This window comes from Aedes albopictus, chromosome 1, assembly GCF_035046485.1.
Source record: "Aedes albopictus strain Foshan chromosome 1, AalbF5, whole genome shotgun sequence".
Classification (NCBI taxonomy): Eukaryota; Metazoa; Arthropoda; class Insecta; order Diptera; family Culicidae; genus Aedes; species Aedes albopictus.
The window spans coordinates 184,837,122-184,858,226 of record NC_085136.1 but is presented as its reverse complement, the minus strand read 5'-3'; the positions used below and the strand labels follow the sequence as shown (position 1 = coordinate 184,858,226).

At 42.5% G+C, this 21,105-nt stretch overlaps 3 protein-coding genes across 3 annotated transcripts in view; 1 reads left to right on the top strand and 2 right to left on the bottom strand.

The window, feature by feature from the left end:
* The window catches only part of LOC134285363 (uncharacterized), a 224,659-nt gene that overhangs the window by 66,491 nt on the left and 137,063 nt on the right, over positions 1-21,105 (top strand). The window lies entirely within an intron of this gene.
* On the bottom strand, positions 4,630-5,847 carry LOC134290279 (uncharacterized). Its single transcript, XM_062857379.1, has one exon. It carries the CDS (start codon positions 5,845-5,847, stop codon positions 4,630-4,632), a length of 1,218 nt encoding a protein of 405 aa, XP_062713363.1.
* Positions 7,679-10,051, bottom strand: LOC134290275 (uncharacterized). The gene has a single exon (XM_062857376.1). It carries the CDS (start codon positions 10,049-10,051, stop codon positions 7,679-7,681), a length of 2,373 nt encoding a protein of 790 aa, XP_062713360.1.

Genomic DNA, 21,105 nt, shown 5'->3' with positions numbered 1-21,105 from the left:
TACGATGGTGCAAACATTATCACGCATACGGTAACCTGCTAAGGACTGTTCATGTTCAACTTATAAAACGGACAACTTGCTTGTGCGATATCTTTTTTATTTTTCAATAAAATCATTATCAGTTTTTTGCATAACTTTCTATAGCTCATATCAAATGTAGGAAAAATATAACATTAAGCAAAATGCTCTTTACTGTGTTACCATAGACTAATTTCAAGACCTGGATGTACCAAAGAAAACGATCAAATTTTCGGTGACCAGTCCGGTACCCAATAAATATTCATAACCGTGTATTTTTTTCCGTGTAAATTGCCTTTTGTGTAAATTTTATTTAGCGTGTTACACTGATCTGACAGCTCTGACAGTAAGGGACTAAACATAAATTACGTAAAGTGAGTACCGAGGATTGTCCACAATCTGCGAACTTGACTGCGGAAAAAATTGCGACCATGACGCCGCTGGTGTTACTGAAGCGGTTTTCGTAATACATCAATAAAAACCCATTTCTCTAAATTCGACATATTTTTCCACATACTAAACACGCATATTTTCATGAAGTTTTCAATGTATTGGAATCTTATACTATTCTACTAAAGGTAAAGCTCAATAGTTGATTAGTAATAATGCATCAAGCAGCCTCCAGCTTGATATAGTGAGTTGCCTTGTTTACAAAGAAATTATTAAAAATATATATATTTAAGTCCTGTGATGCAATAGCACAACGGATTCGGCTAAAAATTTGTCCAGAGTAGTAGAATATTGCTCTCTGAATGATGCAGAAGAAAAATTTACGTAAATTGCATTCTTCATTAAAAATTAAATCCATAAAGATGGTCATAGCAAAAAATTGCATAATTTTTGCTCCATTGATGCAAATTTTCCGACTCTAGCGAATCTTGTTATTATTTATTTTCAACAAAGTTGGTGCTATATAATTGTACACCTTATTTAATAACAATCGGATGTATTTTTTTTATTTCCAATATCATTGTTATGTAAAATTTGCATTAGGTTTCATTGTTATTTGGAAGAACCTTCAAAGAATGAAACTGTTTTGATTACTGTGCCTGTAATGACACACAATAACCAAACCAGCAATGCTATTAAGAAGCAATTTTCTGCATTTGAAACCACATTATAATTATATATTCCTACTTTTTACTGGATGCATAAAAAAATTGTTTATTGAATATTTCCATGCCCTTTTTGCTATACAATTGAATTTTAATCAAAAAATTGGATCTCACTCAAGACTTTAATATTTTAACAACTAATTTTCCAATTGAGTTTTAACTTTGCCAGAATGTTTATTACTCATGCTGCTGTAGCATGGCACATACTTTTCTGATATTAAAAACGATATACCATATGTAAACAGTAATTTCATATATATTTTCAATTTTCAGCAATCGTAAAATTCACCTTTTTCGACACCTGGCCGATTTTCTATGAAATAAAATAATGGAAGATGATGTACTGAACAACGAAGCAAGGGTAATAAAATTTGAACTACGCGTCTTATTTTTATAGCCTTGTAAAGTTGTCCGTTTTATAAATTGAACAGTCCTTAGTATACACTTTGTATGAGGTCAGCATTATTTATTGAAAAATAATTTCCCATAGACTAATTAAAAACTAATGCAAGATAACAAGTGACTATAATAATAAATAAAAAAGAATTTATTGAAATACTCTTCGTAAGATATCTCATACTCGAATCGAAATAAAATTTCAGGGCCTTATACAAGAATATTGTAGCTTTCATTTGGTGCTTAGAGAACCCAAATCGGTTGACAGACGGCTGAGATATTTATTATGGTACCCTTGGTCAAAAATCTCTCAAAAAGTTAACCTGTATTACTCCCAAGTACTCTTTGAAAGATATCTCGGTAACCAAATGTCCAATCCTAATGAAATTTAATAGGGTTCTACTAGAATGTTGTAGCTTTCGTTTGGTGCTCGGATAACCGAAATCGGTTGACAGACGGCTAAAATATATTTATTATGATGCACTTGGTCAAAAATCTCTAAAGGTTTAGTTGTATAAATCCTATAAATACTCTTCGAAAGATATCTCTGTAACCAAATGTCCAATCGAAATAAAATTTCTGGGCGATCTACCAGGATGCTGTAGCTTTCACTTGGTGCCAAGAGAACCCAAATCGATTGACAAACGGCCGAAATATTCATTATGATACACTTGGTCAAAAATCTTAAAAAGTTTAAATGTATGACTCATAAGTACTCTTCGAGAGATATCTCGGTAACCAAACGTCCAATCAAAATAAAATTCAATAGCGTTCTACTAGGATGTAGTAGCTTTCATTTGCTTCCAAGAGAACTCAAATCGGTCAACAGACGGCTGAGAACCGTGAGTGACATTTTTTGTAACATACATACACACACACATATACACACACACACACACACGCACATACAGACATTTGCTCAATTCGTCGAGCTGAGTTGATTGCCCAAGTAACCACGGTGCTGAAGCCTTATTGCATGCAGATATACGGTGTACTTAGAGCAATCATTACTTTACATGCAAACTTAAAGTTGATTTAAAGTGGAAATGGGCAATTATGCGACTGCTTCAAGATTATACCAGTATAATCCTAATTTGATTCTATAATTGCCCACTTCCACTTTAAATCAACCTTAAGTTTGCATGTAAAGTAATGATTGCACTAAATACACCGTATATCTGCATGTAATAAGGCTTCAGCACTGTGGTTACTTGGGTCGCCAAACACGCAGTTTCGGAAAATATTAAATTTAATACAGAAATATGTGACTAATTAGTTGTAAAACATGTAATCTTATCATTCAATAACCCTTGAGCCAGATGATGGTCATTTTCTACAAATTATTTTAGTTCGAAGCTTTATTTTTGACAAATAAAAACTGTCCTCACGTCGATCAATTTCACCCCACTGATTCAATTTCACCCGAAATCACGGTACTTCCTCAGTTATTCATTGAGAGCCAACACGGCTTGATGTCTGTCAGTCGTTGAAGTTTTAGCGAATAACATTCGATAACCGAGACATCTACTGTACTCAAATTTAAAACGAAAACTATAAAAAAATATGTCAAGTGATTTTGTATTTGATTATACAAACATGGTCCAAGCTGCTTGGACCAAGCAACAATAATACAAGCAATAATATTTATTGTTATAAGCATTAAAGTCCCATTTCTATGTATAAAAATACAAAGAATCGAATGGCGGTGGTCTCGTTTTGTGCAGACCACGGGAAATGTCCCATTTTGCCCTTTTTTATGTTTTGCCCTATATAAAATAGTGCAATTAGGGCTGTTGGTAGAGGAAAAAATCTCGCAGCAGGCTTCAATTTGCGCAGCTCAAAGCTAAAAGAAATGCAACTTTTATTTTCATGTTTTAAAGGAATTCATATCGTACATACATTTTGTCTTTCCTTACCGGCTCAGGACTCTAGCCGACGCGGAGGAATTACTATTCACCACCTAAACAACAACCAAGTAATGGTAATCCTATTTAATACAGTATTATGTAATCATCTGGGTAATACTCTTTACCTGTGCTATTTACTACGGTGACGCAGAGGGAATTATGCTACAGTGGGTTCAGAAGTGGGACTTGATCTAGTAATCGGACCTACAATATGGATCATGTAATTAGCATAACCTACTCCCAATACCCAAATTAGAAAGTCTGCTTGCACTCACATAGGTTGTGCTACGATTTCACAAAATCACCATATGCAACCGTGTCTAGCACACATTAGTCCGAAACAATCCTAATAATATTTAATCTGATTAATCTCACAAAATATTCGTATTTTTCAATTCACAATTTCATGGAAACAGCTTTAGCAATTCATTCGCCATGCATCTGCTTCTCTGGCTATTGTCTGGATGACAATCAGTTTCGAACATATTCTGTCGTCGACACTGACGGCTTGTCGTTGTCCGTGCTGCCAGAACATCCCCCGCCCCGTGGATCGAGGGGAGGGTCCACCGTTGATCCACCATGTTCCATCATCGCCAACTTTACAACTGGACGCTTCAACTTAACGGTTGTTGTCCGCACAATCACTTGTCGAACTCTGCCATCCTTGCCAGAAATTATTTCATCTACAATACCTCTCGTCCACGATCTTCGCTTGCCTTCTGCCACATAGACGAGGTCGCCGACCTTCAGAGACCTGACTTCATCCAGCCACTTAGTCCTCCTGTTGATAGTTGGAAGATACTCTTTCGACCATCGCTCCCAGACGTCGTTCGCTAGATGCTGAGATCTTAGGAAGCTACTCCGCAGGACACATCCTAGATCGACCGGCGGTTCCATAGGCTCGTGCGCACCAGACGAACATCCGAATATAAAATGATTTGGAGTCAAGGCTTCGGAATTATTCATCTCCTGCGGCATGTAGGTGAGCGGTCGGGAGTTAATCAACCCCTCTACTTCGACAAGCGTTGTCCACAATATTTCATCGGTCAATTTGCGCCCATCGTCCAACGTAGTCATGCCTTCTTTTACGCTCCGCACCATTCGTTCCCACACTCCGCCCATGTGTGGAGCGGAGGGAGGATTGAAGGACCATTTGGTTCGCGCATCAGTGAAAGTACCGGCGCAACCAAGAGCTATTTGCTTTTGTAGTTCTCGGCTGGCACCCACAAAGTTAGTGCCATTGTCCGAGAAGATTTGAACAGGAGATCCGCGTCCACGAGGCAAGTGAAAACCGCTACGTATCGCTTTTCTCTGCGCCGACCAACGGTCACTTCCAATGGGCCCATGTAATCGATGCCAACGTAACTAAAGGGTCGGACGTTCGGAGTCAATCGGTGTTCGGGTAAAGGTGCCATTCGAGGAGGAAACGGTTTACACTTGCGTACCTTGCAAGCGATACAATTCCGGCTAACGTTTCCAACAGCCGAGCGTAGACGCGATATCTCGAAGCGTTGACGAACTTCGTTAACGACCGTTTCTGTGTTCGCGTGGCCGCATTGATGATGGTAGAACTCCAACAGTAGCTGGGTAATCTGATTGTCCCTGGGGAGTATTATAGGGAACCTCACGTCAAAGTTCGCGTGGGCAGCGGCAGCTGTCCTTCCTTCCATTCGAACGATTCCGTATTCGTCGGCGAACGGTGACAGTTTATACAGCGGGCTGCTCTTTTCGATGGACTTCCGTTCCGCGACAGGCTGATCGCGGTTCTTCAACAGGGTTCGCATTTCATCCGGATAGCATTCGCTTTGTGCCGTTCTCCATAGAAAGCACTCTGCTCGCTGGAACTCTTCTTGCTTCAGTGGCACACCACACGAGGGAACCGACCGTTTGAGACATTTCACTTGGTTTATAGTTGCTGGGATAGTCTCTATTGGCCGTCCAAGAACGCGCAATCGACAGTTGCTGATGAAGCGATATAGGTAGGCTAAAGTTCGCAGTAATACGCTCCACTTCGAGATCCTTGAAACATCTATAGTCGTGGCGGGCAGCGAGATGTGAGCTAACACGAAACTCGTCCGCAACTCTTCGGCTGTGTTCGTCTTCACTCGTTGTTGCGGCCACTCATCTTCAGAAAGGTAGAGAAACGCTGGTCCTTTAAACCATCTACCATTTGAATCCGGTTCGGTGTCGCGTACCCATTTTGTCAGGCAGTCGGCAACGTTGTCCTTGGATGGTACCCATCGCCAGCTCTCAGCTTGTGTTAACGACAATATCTCTCCGATACGATGAGCGACAAACTGTTTGTATCGTCTATGGTCCGAGCGAATCCACGAGAGTACCGTCGATGAATCGGTCCACAAATACACGTCCCGAGGTTGTACAGAATGGTTCGACAGAACAGTGTTTACCATTCTCGACCCTAACACTGCCGCTTCCAATTCTAACCGTGGTATCGACAGGTTTTTAAGGGGGGCCACTTTGCTTTTCGCCATAACCAATGTACATTGCACTTGTTCGGAATCGTCCTTAATGCGGAAGTACACAGCACATCCATAGCCGGCTTCGCTGGCGTCAGTGAAAACGTGACACTCCCGAATAAAAAATACAGTAGAAAAACCGAACGTTGTATTGTAACAGTACTATTTAAAACCATATTTTTACAATAGAAACCACTGTAAAAATAAAAATACAAAAACAATAAAATGTAATGTAGAACACCATACAGTAAATTGAAAATAAGATTTTTACAATATACTATACGGGTTGTTAAGTATCGTAACAATATAAAAAAATATTTTTCTCCATATATTTGTTTTTGCAAAACCATACATTATATTGTAAATGAATTGTTATAAATACTGATACGTGGGTTTTAATGAACGGTACATTGTATGGTACACGTATGGTTTCAAACAACAAAATGTACCGTAAATATATTGTTTTTAATTGTAGTTTCACCACTGGTTATACATTTAATTAAATGGTTTTGGAATGGTTCTCTTTTGTTATGTTGTATTGGTTTACATTACATAAACCATGTAATGTTATATTATCTTGTCATTTTCCTCCTGTTAATGGTATCTTAGGTTTACTAGCATTATGAGAATGCGCTTTGGGAATTCTCCAGAGCGTTTTGGATAACCCTTCATATATTGGATCCCCCACGTCTAAGTCTGAGTCGAGGTCTGAGTAGTCTCTGATTGCATTAAGGCTCAAATGAGAATCGCATATTATCCGAAACTGGAAAAGCACTTTTCTCCAGAATGACGAAAAAGCGAACAAAACCCGCGTGTCCGATTGCCATAATTGACTAAATAAACAATCGGACATTCTTATTTTCTTTGATTTGTGGATCATTTTGAGAAAAAGTGCTTTTTTAGTTCTGGAACATTTGTCATTTTCAATTGAGCCTTAACAGTTGAAGCTTAGGCTCCCATGCCCCACCAGCCAGATAACCGGGTTTCGCAAACTAAGCATTATTTGTGGCAACACTTTGAGCGGCATGATGGAACTATGCCGAGCGCACTAAATGTTATTAGACCACTAATGTAGTTGCATGAAGTGGGTGACGAGGTACATAAGTATCATTACAGCGTGCTTAACCGTTATTGCAATATTGAGGCTCCAGTTTCACTAAAGTTTGAAATACACGTATGTATTTAACAACTCATTAGAAAACTGTCAAGTTCGATTCAAGTATAAGTTAGGTTAAGAAGCGAACTCACAGACGAACCTATATTAGAATTTCTTTCAGTATTCAGTCCAGTCCATATGTTAAAGATGGCTCTACGTCAAAGATAAAGTTCGTCAATCGTATTTCTCTCATCGCACTCTACATACCTAGCCCGCCATATTTCTTGGATCTGCGATTCTTAAGACATCTGGTTTACTACTTATTTAAACATTTTATTGACTTTAAATTGATATTTCAACTTATTCACTTTTTTCTTTCCTTTCCTTTGCATAATAAAAGTCACAGAGATCAACAAAACAAAGCACGGAAAAAATCTAAAACTGAATAAATAATTAAAAATGCACGGAAAAATAATGTTTCGGAAAAGTGAATGGTTCAAACGTAAGAAAAACAGTATAATATAGTGTTACATAAAAATCGAATGTAAATGTATAGTAGCTACAATGTGCGAAGCTTTTAGTGAACCATTTCATTACAATATACATTATTGTAGCTGGTACACTGTATGGTGCAGGAATGGTTTTCACCAAACACCCTATGGTTAGTTTTTATCCGGGCTGTAGCGTTCGATAAAACAGTGGATCCATCGGGGCGAAGTAGCAACGCGGAACGCTAAGCTCACTTATAGCGGGTAGCAGTTCCACCCAGCGCGTCCATTTGGCAAACTCCTCGTCCTTCATTTCCTCATCCCATTGTACTCCACTTCTCCACAGATCTTGGATCAAAGTACGTCCGTGAACAAGGTACGGTGCTAACAAGCCAAGGGGATCAAAAAGACTCATAATGATCCTAAGAGCGATGCGTTTCGTCGGCCTTCTATTATCGGAGACAAAGGGAAGTAACTCTGACGCCAGTTCGGTTGAAAAGGTCAAAGTATCAGAATCCGGGTGCCACAACATCCCTAGAACACGTTCCCACCTTTCTTCCGGGACAGATTGCAGCAAACGTGGTTCCTTGTCCGGAGTTTCGCCGAGCTTTTCCAACACTTCATCACTGTTGCTAACCCAGTTCCTCATCTCGAATCCTCCGTGGGCATGGATGGTACGTACTTGCACGGCTAATTCTGCCGCTTCTTCAGGAGTATCGGCGCTGTCGTAGTAATCGTCCATGTAGGTTTTATTTTTGATCGCCTCCGCCGCCAAAGGGAATTCGTTCGCCCATTTATCCGCATTGACACGTAGCACATACTGCGCAACGCAGGGTGAACAAGTTGCTCCGAACATCGCAACGTCCGCTATGTACACTTCAGGTGGATAACGAGGATCGAACTGGAACAAGAAGCACTGGAAATACTGAAAAGATTGTCGCATTCGTAGTTGTAAAAACATTTCCCGGATATCGCCTCCAAATCCGATGCGTTTCTCGCGGAACTTGCAAATTACAGACGGGAGCGACACCAGAAGGTCAGGGCCCTTTAGCAACAGCGAGTTTAATGAGACTCCGTTCACCTGCGCCCTACCGTCCCAAACCAGTCGTTTTTTCTGCTTCTTTGGATGCGTCACCAAGCCCAGCGGTAAGTACCACACTTGTCTGCTGCTGATCTCGACCAGTTCTGCTTCCGTGGCCTTGTGAATATAGCCCTTCTGTATATAATCGATGATTTGCTGGTTCACGCTGTCCCGTAGACTCGAATTTTTGGCTAATTGAGCCTCGAAACTTTTCAGTCGCTTCATCGCCATGGGAAGGCTATCCGGCACCTCGACGTCATCGGTTTTCCAAAGCAGAGCAGTTTCATACCGTCCATCCACAAACTTTGTAGTGCTTTCCAGTATGTCACGGGCTCTCTTTTCTTCAGCGGACTCAAGTATCGGTGTTTGCCTGGTTAGCGATTCCTCCAGTATAAACTGCTGCCGGACAAGGTCGTTTAGTTCTCGGTCGGAGTCGCAATTGCATTGGTGTACGTTTAGAAAGCCTTTTTTCGAGTGTCCATTTCCGTCAGGTCCATAGATAGACCAACCTAGCAGAGACTTCACGGCAATTGGTTCTCCCGGTCGGCCCACGCAGCTATCCAGCGGCGCAAAAAGACTGAGGTTCTCTAGTCCTAGAAGGATCCTCGGAGTGGCTTCAGAGTACGACGATATGGGGAGATTCCGGAGATGTGCGAACCTTTCCGATAGTACGCCAAGCATCAGGCTCTGGTTGGGTAGATTCAATTCTTCGACAGTGTGAGCGTTTTTCAAGACGAAGCGTCTCGGCAGACCTTTTCCGGATATCTCCAGGTCCACACGCTTTGAATCCTTCTCGTTTCGCATCACGCTCGCAGTCCAACGCAATTCCAAGGGCTCTGGAACACCTGTGACACCAAGCTGACGCGCCAAGCTAGTTTCGATAAGGGTCAGCGAGGATCCCTCATCCAAAAACGCGAATGTTTCACATTTCGTATTTCCGTTGAAAAGTGTAACAGGAATGATCCTGAAAAGGACCGATCTTTGCGTTCGCTCGTGCGTATTACACTCCGAAGCTCGGAGCTGACGCTGACGTGGTTCTTGCGTTGGGCGATGCAGTAGTGGGTTATGACGAGCCCGGCATTGGGCAACGTTACATCGGATTCTCGAACGACACCTCCATTGCCCGTGATCGAACAAGCAAACTTCACACAACTTGCATCGTTCTACGGCCTTTAGACGAGCTTCGACTCCTAGCTGCTGGAATCGTTCACAGTTTCTTACTCGATGATCTGTTTTTCCGCAGATCGGGCAAGGTTGTCTCTCTGGTACGTGGTTCTGCACTCCCGACGTGTCTTCATGGGAATATACATGACCTCTTTCCTTCGGTTTGTCTTTGTCGACTCTCCCACCGCATGATTTCTGTTGAGTGGCGATCGTAACTTCACTGGCGTCGTCAACTATCTCCTCCATAAACATGCCGAAGTGCTGAAGCGTTGGTTCACTATACGCCCTTTTGAACCTGGCCCACTCCATCTTAATTGAGGCTGGCAACTTTTCCACTAATTCCCCTAGCAAGGTGGGATTCGACAGATGACCCTTTAATTTTGCAGCCGCCAAGTGGTCGCATAGCTGCTGCACCGTGTCAGCCCAAAGTTGATCAACGAATCCAGTCTCTCAGGCTTTGGTGCCTCCACCCGACGAACCTTGTCAAGTAGGTTTTTCACCAAAATCTCCGGTCTGCCGTACAATCGCCGCAGGGTGTCCATAATCGCTCTGACGCTCTCGGGAAACATGAGCTTCGTGACGACGGCATCTCGTGCTGTACCTCGCAAACACTCGCGTAAACGAATGACGTTCTCTACGTCCGAAAAACCGCACGCTGCATTGGCCGACTCGAAGCTGTGGACGAATATCGGCCATTCTTCCGGATTACCCGAAAATGTGGGAAGCTTCTTCGGCCAAATCTGTCTCGCAGCTATCTGTGCGGCGTTTGGCCCCACCCCGTGTGAGCTCATCACGGATCCTTCGTCCTCATGCGGCAACCTGGAAGCATTCGGTTCAACTCCGTAGTAACGACGTCGGTTGTCGGAACCATCGCGCTCCGTCCGAAAGTTGGAAACCTCGTCCAAAACGTTTGGTCTGTGGGCTTCTCCGCGTTCGCTTCCCGCGTCGACTTGTGGTGGTCGAATTGAACTTGCCAAATCGTTATGTCTGCTGTGCTCGCTTAGTTCGTGTTGACTTTTCAACCAGGCCTTGGTCCTACTCTTGCGACCCGAAACGCTAGAATTTTGGCTGCTTTCCTCGTCAGCAATCTGATCTTCCAACTCGAACTTCTCCCGCAAGTACTTCTCTTGTATCGCCAATTCCTTAGCCTGAATAGCGTGCTCTCGTTCCTTTAGTAGTTTCTCCTTCTCCAGCCGGATGCTTTCTTCCTCCAGCCGCGCCCGTTCCTGCTTCAATTTCCGTTCCTCCAACAGTCGCTCATCCTCTAATCGCTGCAATGCTAATTGCGCTCGAGCCCTGGTGGTTGAAGTACTGGACTTGGAAGATCGCATCTCCCTATCGGACGGTTTGGTAGAAACAACAACTTCCGGATTCTTTATCGGAGTTACATTTCCGGCGAAGGGTTCACCGCCCGCGGCGGCGTTGGACACAGCCATAGCCTTGGATTTCGCAGAACTTTTGGACTTGTCGGACGTTTTCTTCATTTCGGCGTTGCTTGTCTTCGTAATCTCACTCGTCGCACCGAGGACACTCAAGCTCGCCGGAAGCTTCTTACTCGTCTTCTTCTTCGTCCTGGTGATTTCCGGAGGCAGCACGGGCTGACACTTACCACATCTCCACGTTCGGTCGCGGATTCCTGGCGAAACTCCAGCACAAACGTAGTGGTACCAAACGGCACAACTATCGCACGCCACCATACCCACATCGGCGGAATTCGGTCGCTCGCAAGCGCCGCAATCGTAGACTTCGTTTTCGGGCATCATGAAGAAAATCTTTGAGTTTGTTGGTAGAGGAAAAAATCTCGCAGCAGGCTTCAATTTGCGCAGCTCAAAGCTAAAAGAAATGCAACTTTTATTTTCATGTTTTAAGGGAATTCATATCGTACATACATTTTGTCTTTCCTTACCGGCTCAGGACTCTAGCCGACGCGGAGGAATTACTATTCACCACCTAAACAACAACCAAGTAATGGTAATCCTATTTAATACAGTATTATGTAATCATCTGGGTAATACTCTTTACCTGTGCTATTTACTACGGTGACGCAGAGGGAATTATGCTACAGTGGGTTCAGAAGTGGGACTTGATCTAGTAATCGGACCTACAATATGGCTCATGTAATTAGCATAACCTACTCCCAATACCCAAATTAGAAAGTCTGCTTGCACTCACATAGGTTGTGTTACGATTTCACAAAATCACCATATGCAACCGTGTCTAGCACACATTAGTCCGAAACACTCCTAATAATATTTAATCTGATAAATCTCACAAAATATTCGTATTTTTCAATTCACAATTTCATGGAAACAGCTTTAGCAATTCATTCGCCATGCATCGGCTTCTCTGGCTATTGTCTGGATGACAATCAGTTTCGAACATATTCTGTCGTCGACACTGACGGCTTGTCGTTGTCCGTGCTGCCAGAACAAGGGCAAATCATAACGAATAAGCAAAGCCGCTTTGTTTTCCTGAAAAATGTTAAAACCTATAGTAGATGTTGTTCTCAATTGAAATGGAAAATTGTCGTACTGTGCAGATCACTATAATGTCCCATTTTACCCCATATTACTTTTATCAATTATGAAAAACTAGTTCTTTTCATTTATTTTCAGGCTTATTTCGATGTTTCTATGTACGTCATGATGCAACATTCTTAAGAAACGAGATAGAGTTGATGTCCACCATGACAAGGCTGTGGGATGTGGCCTATTTTGCCCCAATTCTCCATAATTTTCATGTCTTGGTGCAAAATTTGACTAGAAAACAAATGAATATCTCCGCTGATGATTTACATTCATGAAAACTTATCATTATTTTATCAAAGATGATTCGCAACGAGGGTGAATTATTTACATGTTGCTCAGATCACGATAATGTCCCATTTTGCCCCAAATTCCTAAAAAAATTTTATAGAAATTTTCAAGATGATTTCAAAGTATCCGTGCAAATCATTAGAAATCTTGATGCAAACATTCTTGAGAACCAGATACAGTTAATATCCACCATGATAGAGCACGGGATGTGACCTATTTTGCCACAATTCACCACAATTTTCGGTTCATAACTTGACCAAAACCATTCGAAGACTGTTGCTGATCTACATCATTGAAAAAACGCTCAATATTATAGAAAAGGTTGTTCGATATGAGGATGGAACATTTTCATGTTGACTAGACCACTTTGATGTTCCATTTTGCCCCATAATCCTTAAATACTATAAAATTGCGCTTTTTAATAAGTTTCGTAACTATTTTTAAAGTTTCCATACAAATCGTAACAATCATGATGCAAATACTCTTAAAAACGATAAACAGTTAATTTCCCCAACGATAGAGCACGGGATGTGACCTGTTTTGCCCCAATTCATCGAAAATCTCGCGATTCGGTGCAAAACTTAAACAAAAAATATATGAAGATCTCTGCTGATGATCTACATCCATGAAAAACGTTCAATATTTTATCCCAGATTATCCACAATGAGGGATGAACATTTTCATGTTTCCCAGATCAAGATAATAATGTCCATTTTGACCCACATTTCTTAAGAAATATAACAAATTAGTTTTTTTTTCATAAGTTTAGCAGCTTATTTTAATATAATCATGCAAATTGTAGCAATCACGATGCAAATACTTTTAAGAAACGAGATAACATTGAATTCCACCATGGAAGAGCACGGGATGTGATATATTTTGCCCTACTTTACCATGATGTTTTAGTGCAAAACTTGACCAAAAAAAACTCAATATTATAGAAACGTCTCATTTTCTACCATATTCCTTTAAAACTATGAGAAAAGTGAGATAATTGTAGAAATAATTTTAAGTTAAAATAGTTTTTTTTAGTATAGAAGATTTAATGTAAATTAACGATTCAAGTATTATTAACCCTTCATGACGCGCACTGTTGTAAAAAGTACAACACTACCAAAAACTAGCTCATCGTATACAGCGTGAGCGCGGTTCAGTTTCGGTTGCTTGAGGGCGCGCGTCCTGAAAGTTAAAAAAGCAGATATCGTCGGTTTCCTGCAATAGGGGCACAACTCAAAAAATGTGAATTTTCAGAATAAGCGTTTGAAAATTGGCAATCTTGAAGCACCTCCTGCAAATTCACTTATTTCTCTCATCTTTTGACAAATGTAAACAAATTTTGATTATTGTATCATCGAAAGGGGCTGAAGGACTATCTGTTTCATGAATTTTTGATTACTATTTTTCAACGACTATTGAAAAAGTTGGCTGATTTTGAGTTGTGCCCTTACTGCGAAAAATTGGTGAAAATGCCCAAATCTCGCGTTTCACAACGAATTTTGGAACGGGTCTTTGTGAGATGAAATTTTACATAGTTTTTCATCAGTTGCCATCAAAATCTCAAAAATGACAAATTTTGAGTTGTGCCCCTATTGCAGGAAACCGACGATATAGGGAAGTGGAACCATCTCGGCAGGGGTCCTATTTCCGGCACTTTTCTGCTATAACTCAGCCAATTCTGAAACAATTGACACAATTTTTGGAACGCGATGAGATACATATAGTATCTAGTCGTGTCTATTGGTTTGGAATTGACTGAGTTATAGCGAAGAGTGCCCAAAAAACCGGCCGCTGCCCAAGTGGTTCGCTACCAAGCTCGCACACCACAAGACAGAGGTGGTGGTGGTGAACAACCACAAGTCTGCATAACAGGCAGTGGTCACCCCGGGCGGGTGCTCGATGAAGTCTTGCCGCTCACTGAAGCTTCTTGGAGTCATGGTCGACGACAAGTTGAACTTCATTAGTCATGTCGAGTATGCCTGTAAGAGAGCAAGCGTGGCGTTACGGCATTATCGAGGATGATGTCAAACCTTGTGTGCGAGTGTCAGTTGCCTGGACCACATCCAGCCCTCCACCATGTCGATCGCATGCGCTGCCGTCATCTCAACCTCTCCTAGGGTAATGTCGTTAGCAAAGCCAACCAACTTTACTCCCAGTGGTAGTGCTAGCCTCAATACGACGTCGTATGCCACGTTCCACAGTACGGGGCCCAAGATTGATCCTTGTGGTACCCCCGCGGTGACATTGTACTGTTTTTGGCCCTCCTCGGTGTCATAAATCAGCACCCTCTTCTGGAAGTAGCTTTCCAGAATTCGCCTTAGGCTAGCTGGGACTCCTAAGCAAAGTATGACGCTCTCTATGGCGGCCCAGATAACACTATTTGTGAATACCGGGCAACTCACTGGAACAATCCGTTCCCAGCCATCTTAGCAAACTGCAGTAGAATCACTTGGCATAATACGGAACCTCACGGTGATGGCGACTTGCCCCGCCAACAGTCCACTCGTCAATGAGGCAGCATCACACTGACGACGACCCCGTCACGGTGCTGGCAGTCACTGATGCTTGCTAGGGGAAATGCACGCATGGGAAATGCTACTCAGCTTTGTTCATACCCCACATTCTCCCTCTTCTCCGAAAAAAAATGTTCTCTTACTAGCAGGCTTGTTATTTTTACGCTCAAACCCTCAATTTCGTTGTCTTCATCCTTATGGCACCAATGCAACAAGATACACTTCAAGATACAAGAATTAATACGAATGGCCACATTTACTTTTTTGTTTAGTAAACGCACTTTTGTTAATATCGAACCTATATCATTTGATTGATAACTTGCAATGCTAACCGATCATCTACGGGGTTTTGCCGAGCTCCAATAAAAATAACTAAAGCACACGCAGTTGGGTGATGCGTCTTCTCTCCTTCAAGCGCACGTCTCGTTATGTAGCCGGCCCTGTTTTTCTCTCACTCAAATCAATCGTTATTCACGATTGCGAAAATTCGACACATTCAACGAAAACGAACATATTTTGTAAGAATTATTTGTCAAACAAGAAAAAAAAACAAGAGATTAACGAATTCGAGATTCATCAGACTAAAGAATCCGTATATCATACAACTCCACTTTCAATGCTTCAATGTGATGGTACAGATGGACCATATATAACACACAAATGTCCTTCATTTTACGAAAATAGATTCTACAAAACGAGTTCGAAAGAGGTTCTACAACATATTTTCAGTAGATATGTTTTCATTGCGTACTTCGAATTTTAAACTGTTTTACGATATGCAATTTTTATGGGCGGTTTTCATTACACGTCCCTGCATTTCCTCACGCACAGCTTTCGGCAGTTATCATGCAACGCCATTTCCTTAGACGGGTTTCTTTACACATCGCTGCATTTTCCTGATGCAAACCATTTTCGGCAGTTTTTCAATAATGCCATTTCCTTGGACGGATTTCATTTCACGTCCCTGTATTTTCCTTATGCAGAAAAATTTTCGGCGGTTATCCAAAAATGCCGTTTCCTTGGACGGTTTTCATTACACGTCCCTGCATTTTCCTTATGCAGAAAAATTGTCGGCGGTTATCCAACAACGCCTTTACCTTGGACGGTTTTCACAACACGTCCCTGCATTTTCTTTATGCAGAATAATTTTCGGCGGTTATCCAAAAATGCCGTTTCCTTGGACGGTTTTCATTACACGTCCCTGCATTTTCCTTATGCAGAAAAATTGTCGGCGGTTATCCAACAACGCCTTTACCTTGGACGGTTTTCACTACACGTCCCTGCATTTTTTTTATGCAGAATAATTTTCGGCGGTTATCCAAAAATGCCGTTTCCTTGGACGGTTTTCATTACACGTCCCTGCATTTTCCTTATGCAGAAAAATTTTCGGCGGTTATCCAACAACGCCTTTACCTTGGACGGTTTTCACAACACGTCCCTGCATTTTCTTTATGCAGAATAATTTTCGGCGGTTATCCAAAAATGCCGTTTCCTTGGACGGTTTTCATTACACGTCCCTGCATTTTCCTTATGCAGAAAAATTTTCGGCGGTTATCCAACGCCTTTTCCTTGGACGGTTTTTACTACACGTCCCTGCATTTTCTTTATGCAGGATAATTTTCGGCGGTTATCCAAAAATGCCGGTTTCTTGGACGGTTTTCATTACACGTCCCTGCATTTTCATTATGCAGAAAAATTTTCGGCGGTTCGACACGCCATTAATTTGCCCAACCAAAAACCCGAGCAAAAACCAACCCAACCAACCAATGCCGCGAGTATTTTACGGCAACATTCACAATAGTCAAACACCTCTACCATCATGCACATCTCCCTGTTTGTATTTACCGTTCAACCGAGCGACAACACGAGCATGTACGATCCGAGGAATCAACGAAAGCGCGACCATCCATGCCGAGCAAGAACATGAAGAAACATGTATGCAATCATCGACCGACCACCTATCCACAGCGTGCTACCAGTCGACAACAAAAATCAACCATGTCAGCAAACTGCAGTAGAATCACTTGGCATAATACGGAACCTCACGGTGATGGCGACTTGCCCCGCCAACAGTCCACTCGTCAATGAGGCAGCATCACACTGACGACGACCCCGTCACGGTGCTGGCAGTCACTGATGCTTGCTAGGGGAAATGCACGCATGGGAAATGCTACTCAGCTTTGTTCATACCCCACACTATTAAAGGCGTTTCAAACGTCTAGCATGACGATCGAGCAGTAGCGGATGCCGCTCCGATTTTTCTGCAGCGCTACCTCGGTCATTCCAGCCACTGACCTAAGGCATCCATTGTCGATCTACCTTTACGAAAGCCCCACGTTGTCCGTTCTCTCGGTCTAGGCCAATAACCTCGACAGAATGATCCGCTCTAGGAGTTTCCCGACCATGTCTAATAGGCAGATTGGTCTATATGCCGACGGGTCGCCTGGTGGCTTCCCGGGCATGGGCAATAGAACCAATGTTTGCCTTTTCCACTTATCCGGAAACTCGCCTCTATCCAGACATCTCTGTATAGCCAGTCTGACCATTTCAGGGCTAGTATCGATGGCCGCTTTGATAGCCACCGTCGGGATGTCATCCGGGACCGGGGCCTTGTTCAGCTTAAGTGATTTCACAATTGCGACTCGCTCAGACCGAAGTGGTCTTGCAGCGTGAGTCCCCATGGTCTTACCTCGTGGCGTGGGAACAACGTTTCCACTCCTCTGCAGCATCTCGGGAGAGCGTGCCGGTAGTTCAGATGTACTCTTCGTTTTGCACATGACTACCCTGGGATTGTGTTGGCCGTCTGACAGAGATTAACGAAGCATGCTCGCTTACGCGCCTTAATGTCTTTGTTCAGTGCCAATTTTGCCACCCTGTATACATCCTCTCGTTCCGCATCCAACTTATCGGTCAGAGCTCTTTGCATCCTTCTCCTTGCCCTATGGCAGGATGCGCGGAGCTCCGGTCTGCATCTATTGCTGGGTATGGATCGTCTCGGCATTGCGGCGTCGCACGCTCGTCTCAGGGTACCGACTAGACCGTCGCTAAACAGGTAGTCGGTGTTCTGCTATATAACCAGTCGCTCCACAAATGCCGACTTATCGAAACGCGATAAATTAATAAATAAATAAATAAAAGTGCGCTTACCAGTGAGTCTAGCATGGGCGAGAACTGGTCTGGTCTGGGGCATGGATGAGAAAAAGGGGAGGGGGGGGGGGTTGACATAGCAACTGCAGTAGTAGAACCCGTCGATCTTCGCTATTGCGAAGTCCACGCACGTCGTGGAGACTATGGACCTGTTACCGACCGGTCGTGTAGATCGCCGCTTTCTTAGTCTTATCCGCTACCCAGTTCCCGTTATCGGGGAAGGATGCGATAAGAGTCGGAAAGTAATGCGATGTCCGTACTCGACTCCGAGGCAGATTACCACATCAACTGCTTCGCGGCTTCACCGTGATTTAAGTTCAACTGTGTGACCTGCGTCATTTTCGGTGGTTCTGTCCTCCACTCCCACCCGTCACGTGGCCTTTGTTCGCCGTGTAAATCAGACACTTTGGTGCCGTTTTGCACTTCCTGGCGAAATGGTCTTCTACTCCGCACCTTCTGCAGAGTTTGGTCCTGTTGGGGCCTTTGCATGCCTACGGCGTGTATCCTCGCTCGAAGCACCTAAAGCACACTTCCGGCAGCTCGTAGATGCTGAGTAGACTCTCTGACCAGCTGACTTCGATCATGCCCTTCGCAACCACTTTTTTCTGCCTCCTCAATTGGAAGCTTGATCGTAGCGATCTGCGTGCCAGCTGGGCCCCTCCGGATGTGCATCGATGTCGATGCGCTCGGCGCATCTACCATGCACTGTTGCTTAACCACGGTAGGGAGCTCTTCCACGTTGGCGATCTCATCCAGGTTCTTACACTGGAGGGTCGCCTACGGCGTCAGAGCCCTCATCTGTACCTTCTCGCCCAGTACCTCCGGTGCTAGTGCCGAGTAAGAAGAGCCCTTATTGATCGCATCTTTCTTAAGCACCAGCATCATCTCACCTGCGCTATACCCAAAAAAAAATTGTTGTATGTAGTTCCTACCGAATCCATGGTAAAATTAAGAACTGCACCAACGATTTTCAACCGAATGCATAATTCTGTTAATTTTACTGAAATATTGTAAATATTTCCATGCGTGCGGTACAGTTGACTGAAAATATTCTTGATGCTACTATTTCGGCATTGTAATTTTGACCATGTCGTCTTGAATGTTGCGCGTCTTGGGTTCTCCTTCCCTTGGACCGGTTGGCCACCGCTACTTTTAACGATCTCTTCAAGGGGTTTCGGATCTTTACCCCTAGCTCGTTTCGCGACCGGTTTAGAGTTTCTCGCACTTTCGCGGGTGTTTACCCCTCACCGGCCGCTCCTCGTCGACGGATCTCGGCCTTTTAGTTTGGGCCAAGATTTTCGTCATATCTGCAGCCCCACCTGGTCTTATCGTCTTATCTGCACCCTAGCGCTTTCTGTATGAGGGCGGTCCGTTTGCGTGGACCTCTCTACTCTAACCCGCGTCGGTTATACTGCACAGTGGATTTTTTTTTTTCTAAGAATATGTCTTAAAATTGAATGCCGCTGGAATATCGTCAATTTTTTTCGGTTAAAATGAAGCTATTTTCATAGGCAATTTGATGGTAGGGTATTCGTTCACTGCCCGTGATTATTTCTTGCAGTTTTGGTCAAATAAAGGTGATTGTACCCTATTTTTAGTAGGTACATTGTAGATATTAATGCGTCTATAACTTTGGATTCCGTTGAGATTAATTCAATCTTTTTACGTTAAAATGAAGGTATTTACATGGATAGTTTTATGGTAGGGGTCTTGTTCAAAGCTCGCTATTATATCTTGAAGTTTTGGTCAAGTAAAGGTGATTTTACCCTATTTTTAGTGTAAAGCAGATAATCATACGTCTATAACTCCAGATTTCGTTGAGATAACTTCAATCTTTATTCGTTAAAATGAAGATATTTGCATGGGCAGTTGATTGGTAGGGTAATTGTTTGCAGCCCGCGATTATTTCGTGAAGTTTTGGTCAAATAACCCTATTCTCAGTGCAATGTGGATATTCATACGTGTATAATTTGGATTCCGTTGAGATAAATTCAATCTTTTTTCGTTAAAGTGAAGATATTTTCATGGACAGTCTGATGATAGGGGTTCCGATTACAGCCCGCAATGATTTCTTGTAGTTTTGGTCAAATAAAGGTAATTTTACCCTATTTTTTTGTGGATAGCAGATACTCATACGTCAATAACTCTGGATTCCATTGAGATAAATTTAATCTTTTTTTTGTTAAAATGAAGATATTTTCGTGAGCAGTCTGATGGTAGGAGTTTCGATTACAGCCCACAACTATTTCTTACAGTTTTGGTCAAATGAAGGTGACCGCTATACCCTATTTTTAGCGCACTGTTGATATTCATACGTCTATAACTTTGGTTTGCGCTGAGATAAATTCAATCTTTTTTCGTTAAAAAGAAGGTATTTACATGTGCAGTTTTATGATAGGGGTTTTGTTCACCGCCCGCGATTATATCTTGAACTTTTGGTCAAATAAAGGTGATTTTACCCTATTTTTAGTGGAAAGCAGATATTCATACGTATTCCGGATTCCGTTGAGATAATTTCATTTTTTTTCGTTAAAATGAAGGTATTTTCATGGGCAGTTTGTTGGTAGGGTATTCGTTCGTAGCCCGTGATTATTTCTTGAAGTTTTGGTCAAATAAAGGTGATTTTACCCTATTCTTAGTGCAATGTAGATTAGAGTGGGTCAACGTTGTATGGAGAAACTTTAAATTTGATCATATCAACCCGGAACAAAGCTTTCAATCTATATTAGCGTCAAAAACAACTGTGCAAAATTTGAGAGCGATTGATTGCGTCCCTGTGTTCCGCATTGCAATAGGACAGATCGGTGAAGTACTAGATTTGTAGTAATGAGCTGAATTTTAGTATGGTGAGAAGGTCAATTCTCCTTTTCTGCAATGAAATAGTGCAAAA

What these genes read in the sequence shown, in the direction of transcription:
- LOC134290279 (XM_062857379.1), bottom strand. Translation starts at nt 5,847, where the DNA reads ATGGTAAACACTGTTCTGTCGAACCATTCTGTACAACCTCGGGACGTG.
- LOC134290275 (XM_062857376.1), bottom strand. Translation starts at nt 10,051, where the DNA reads ATGGAGTGGGCCAGGTTCAAAAGGGCGTATAGTGAACCAACGCTTCAG.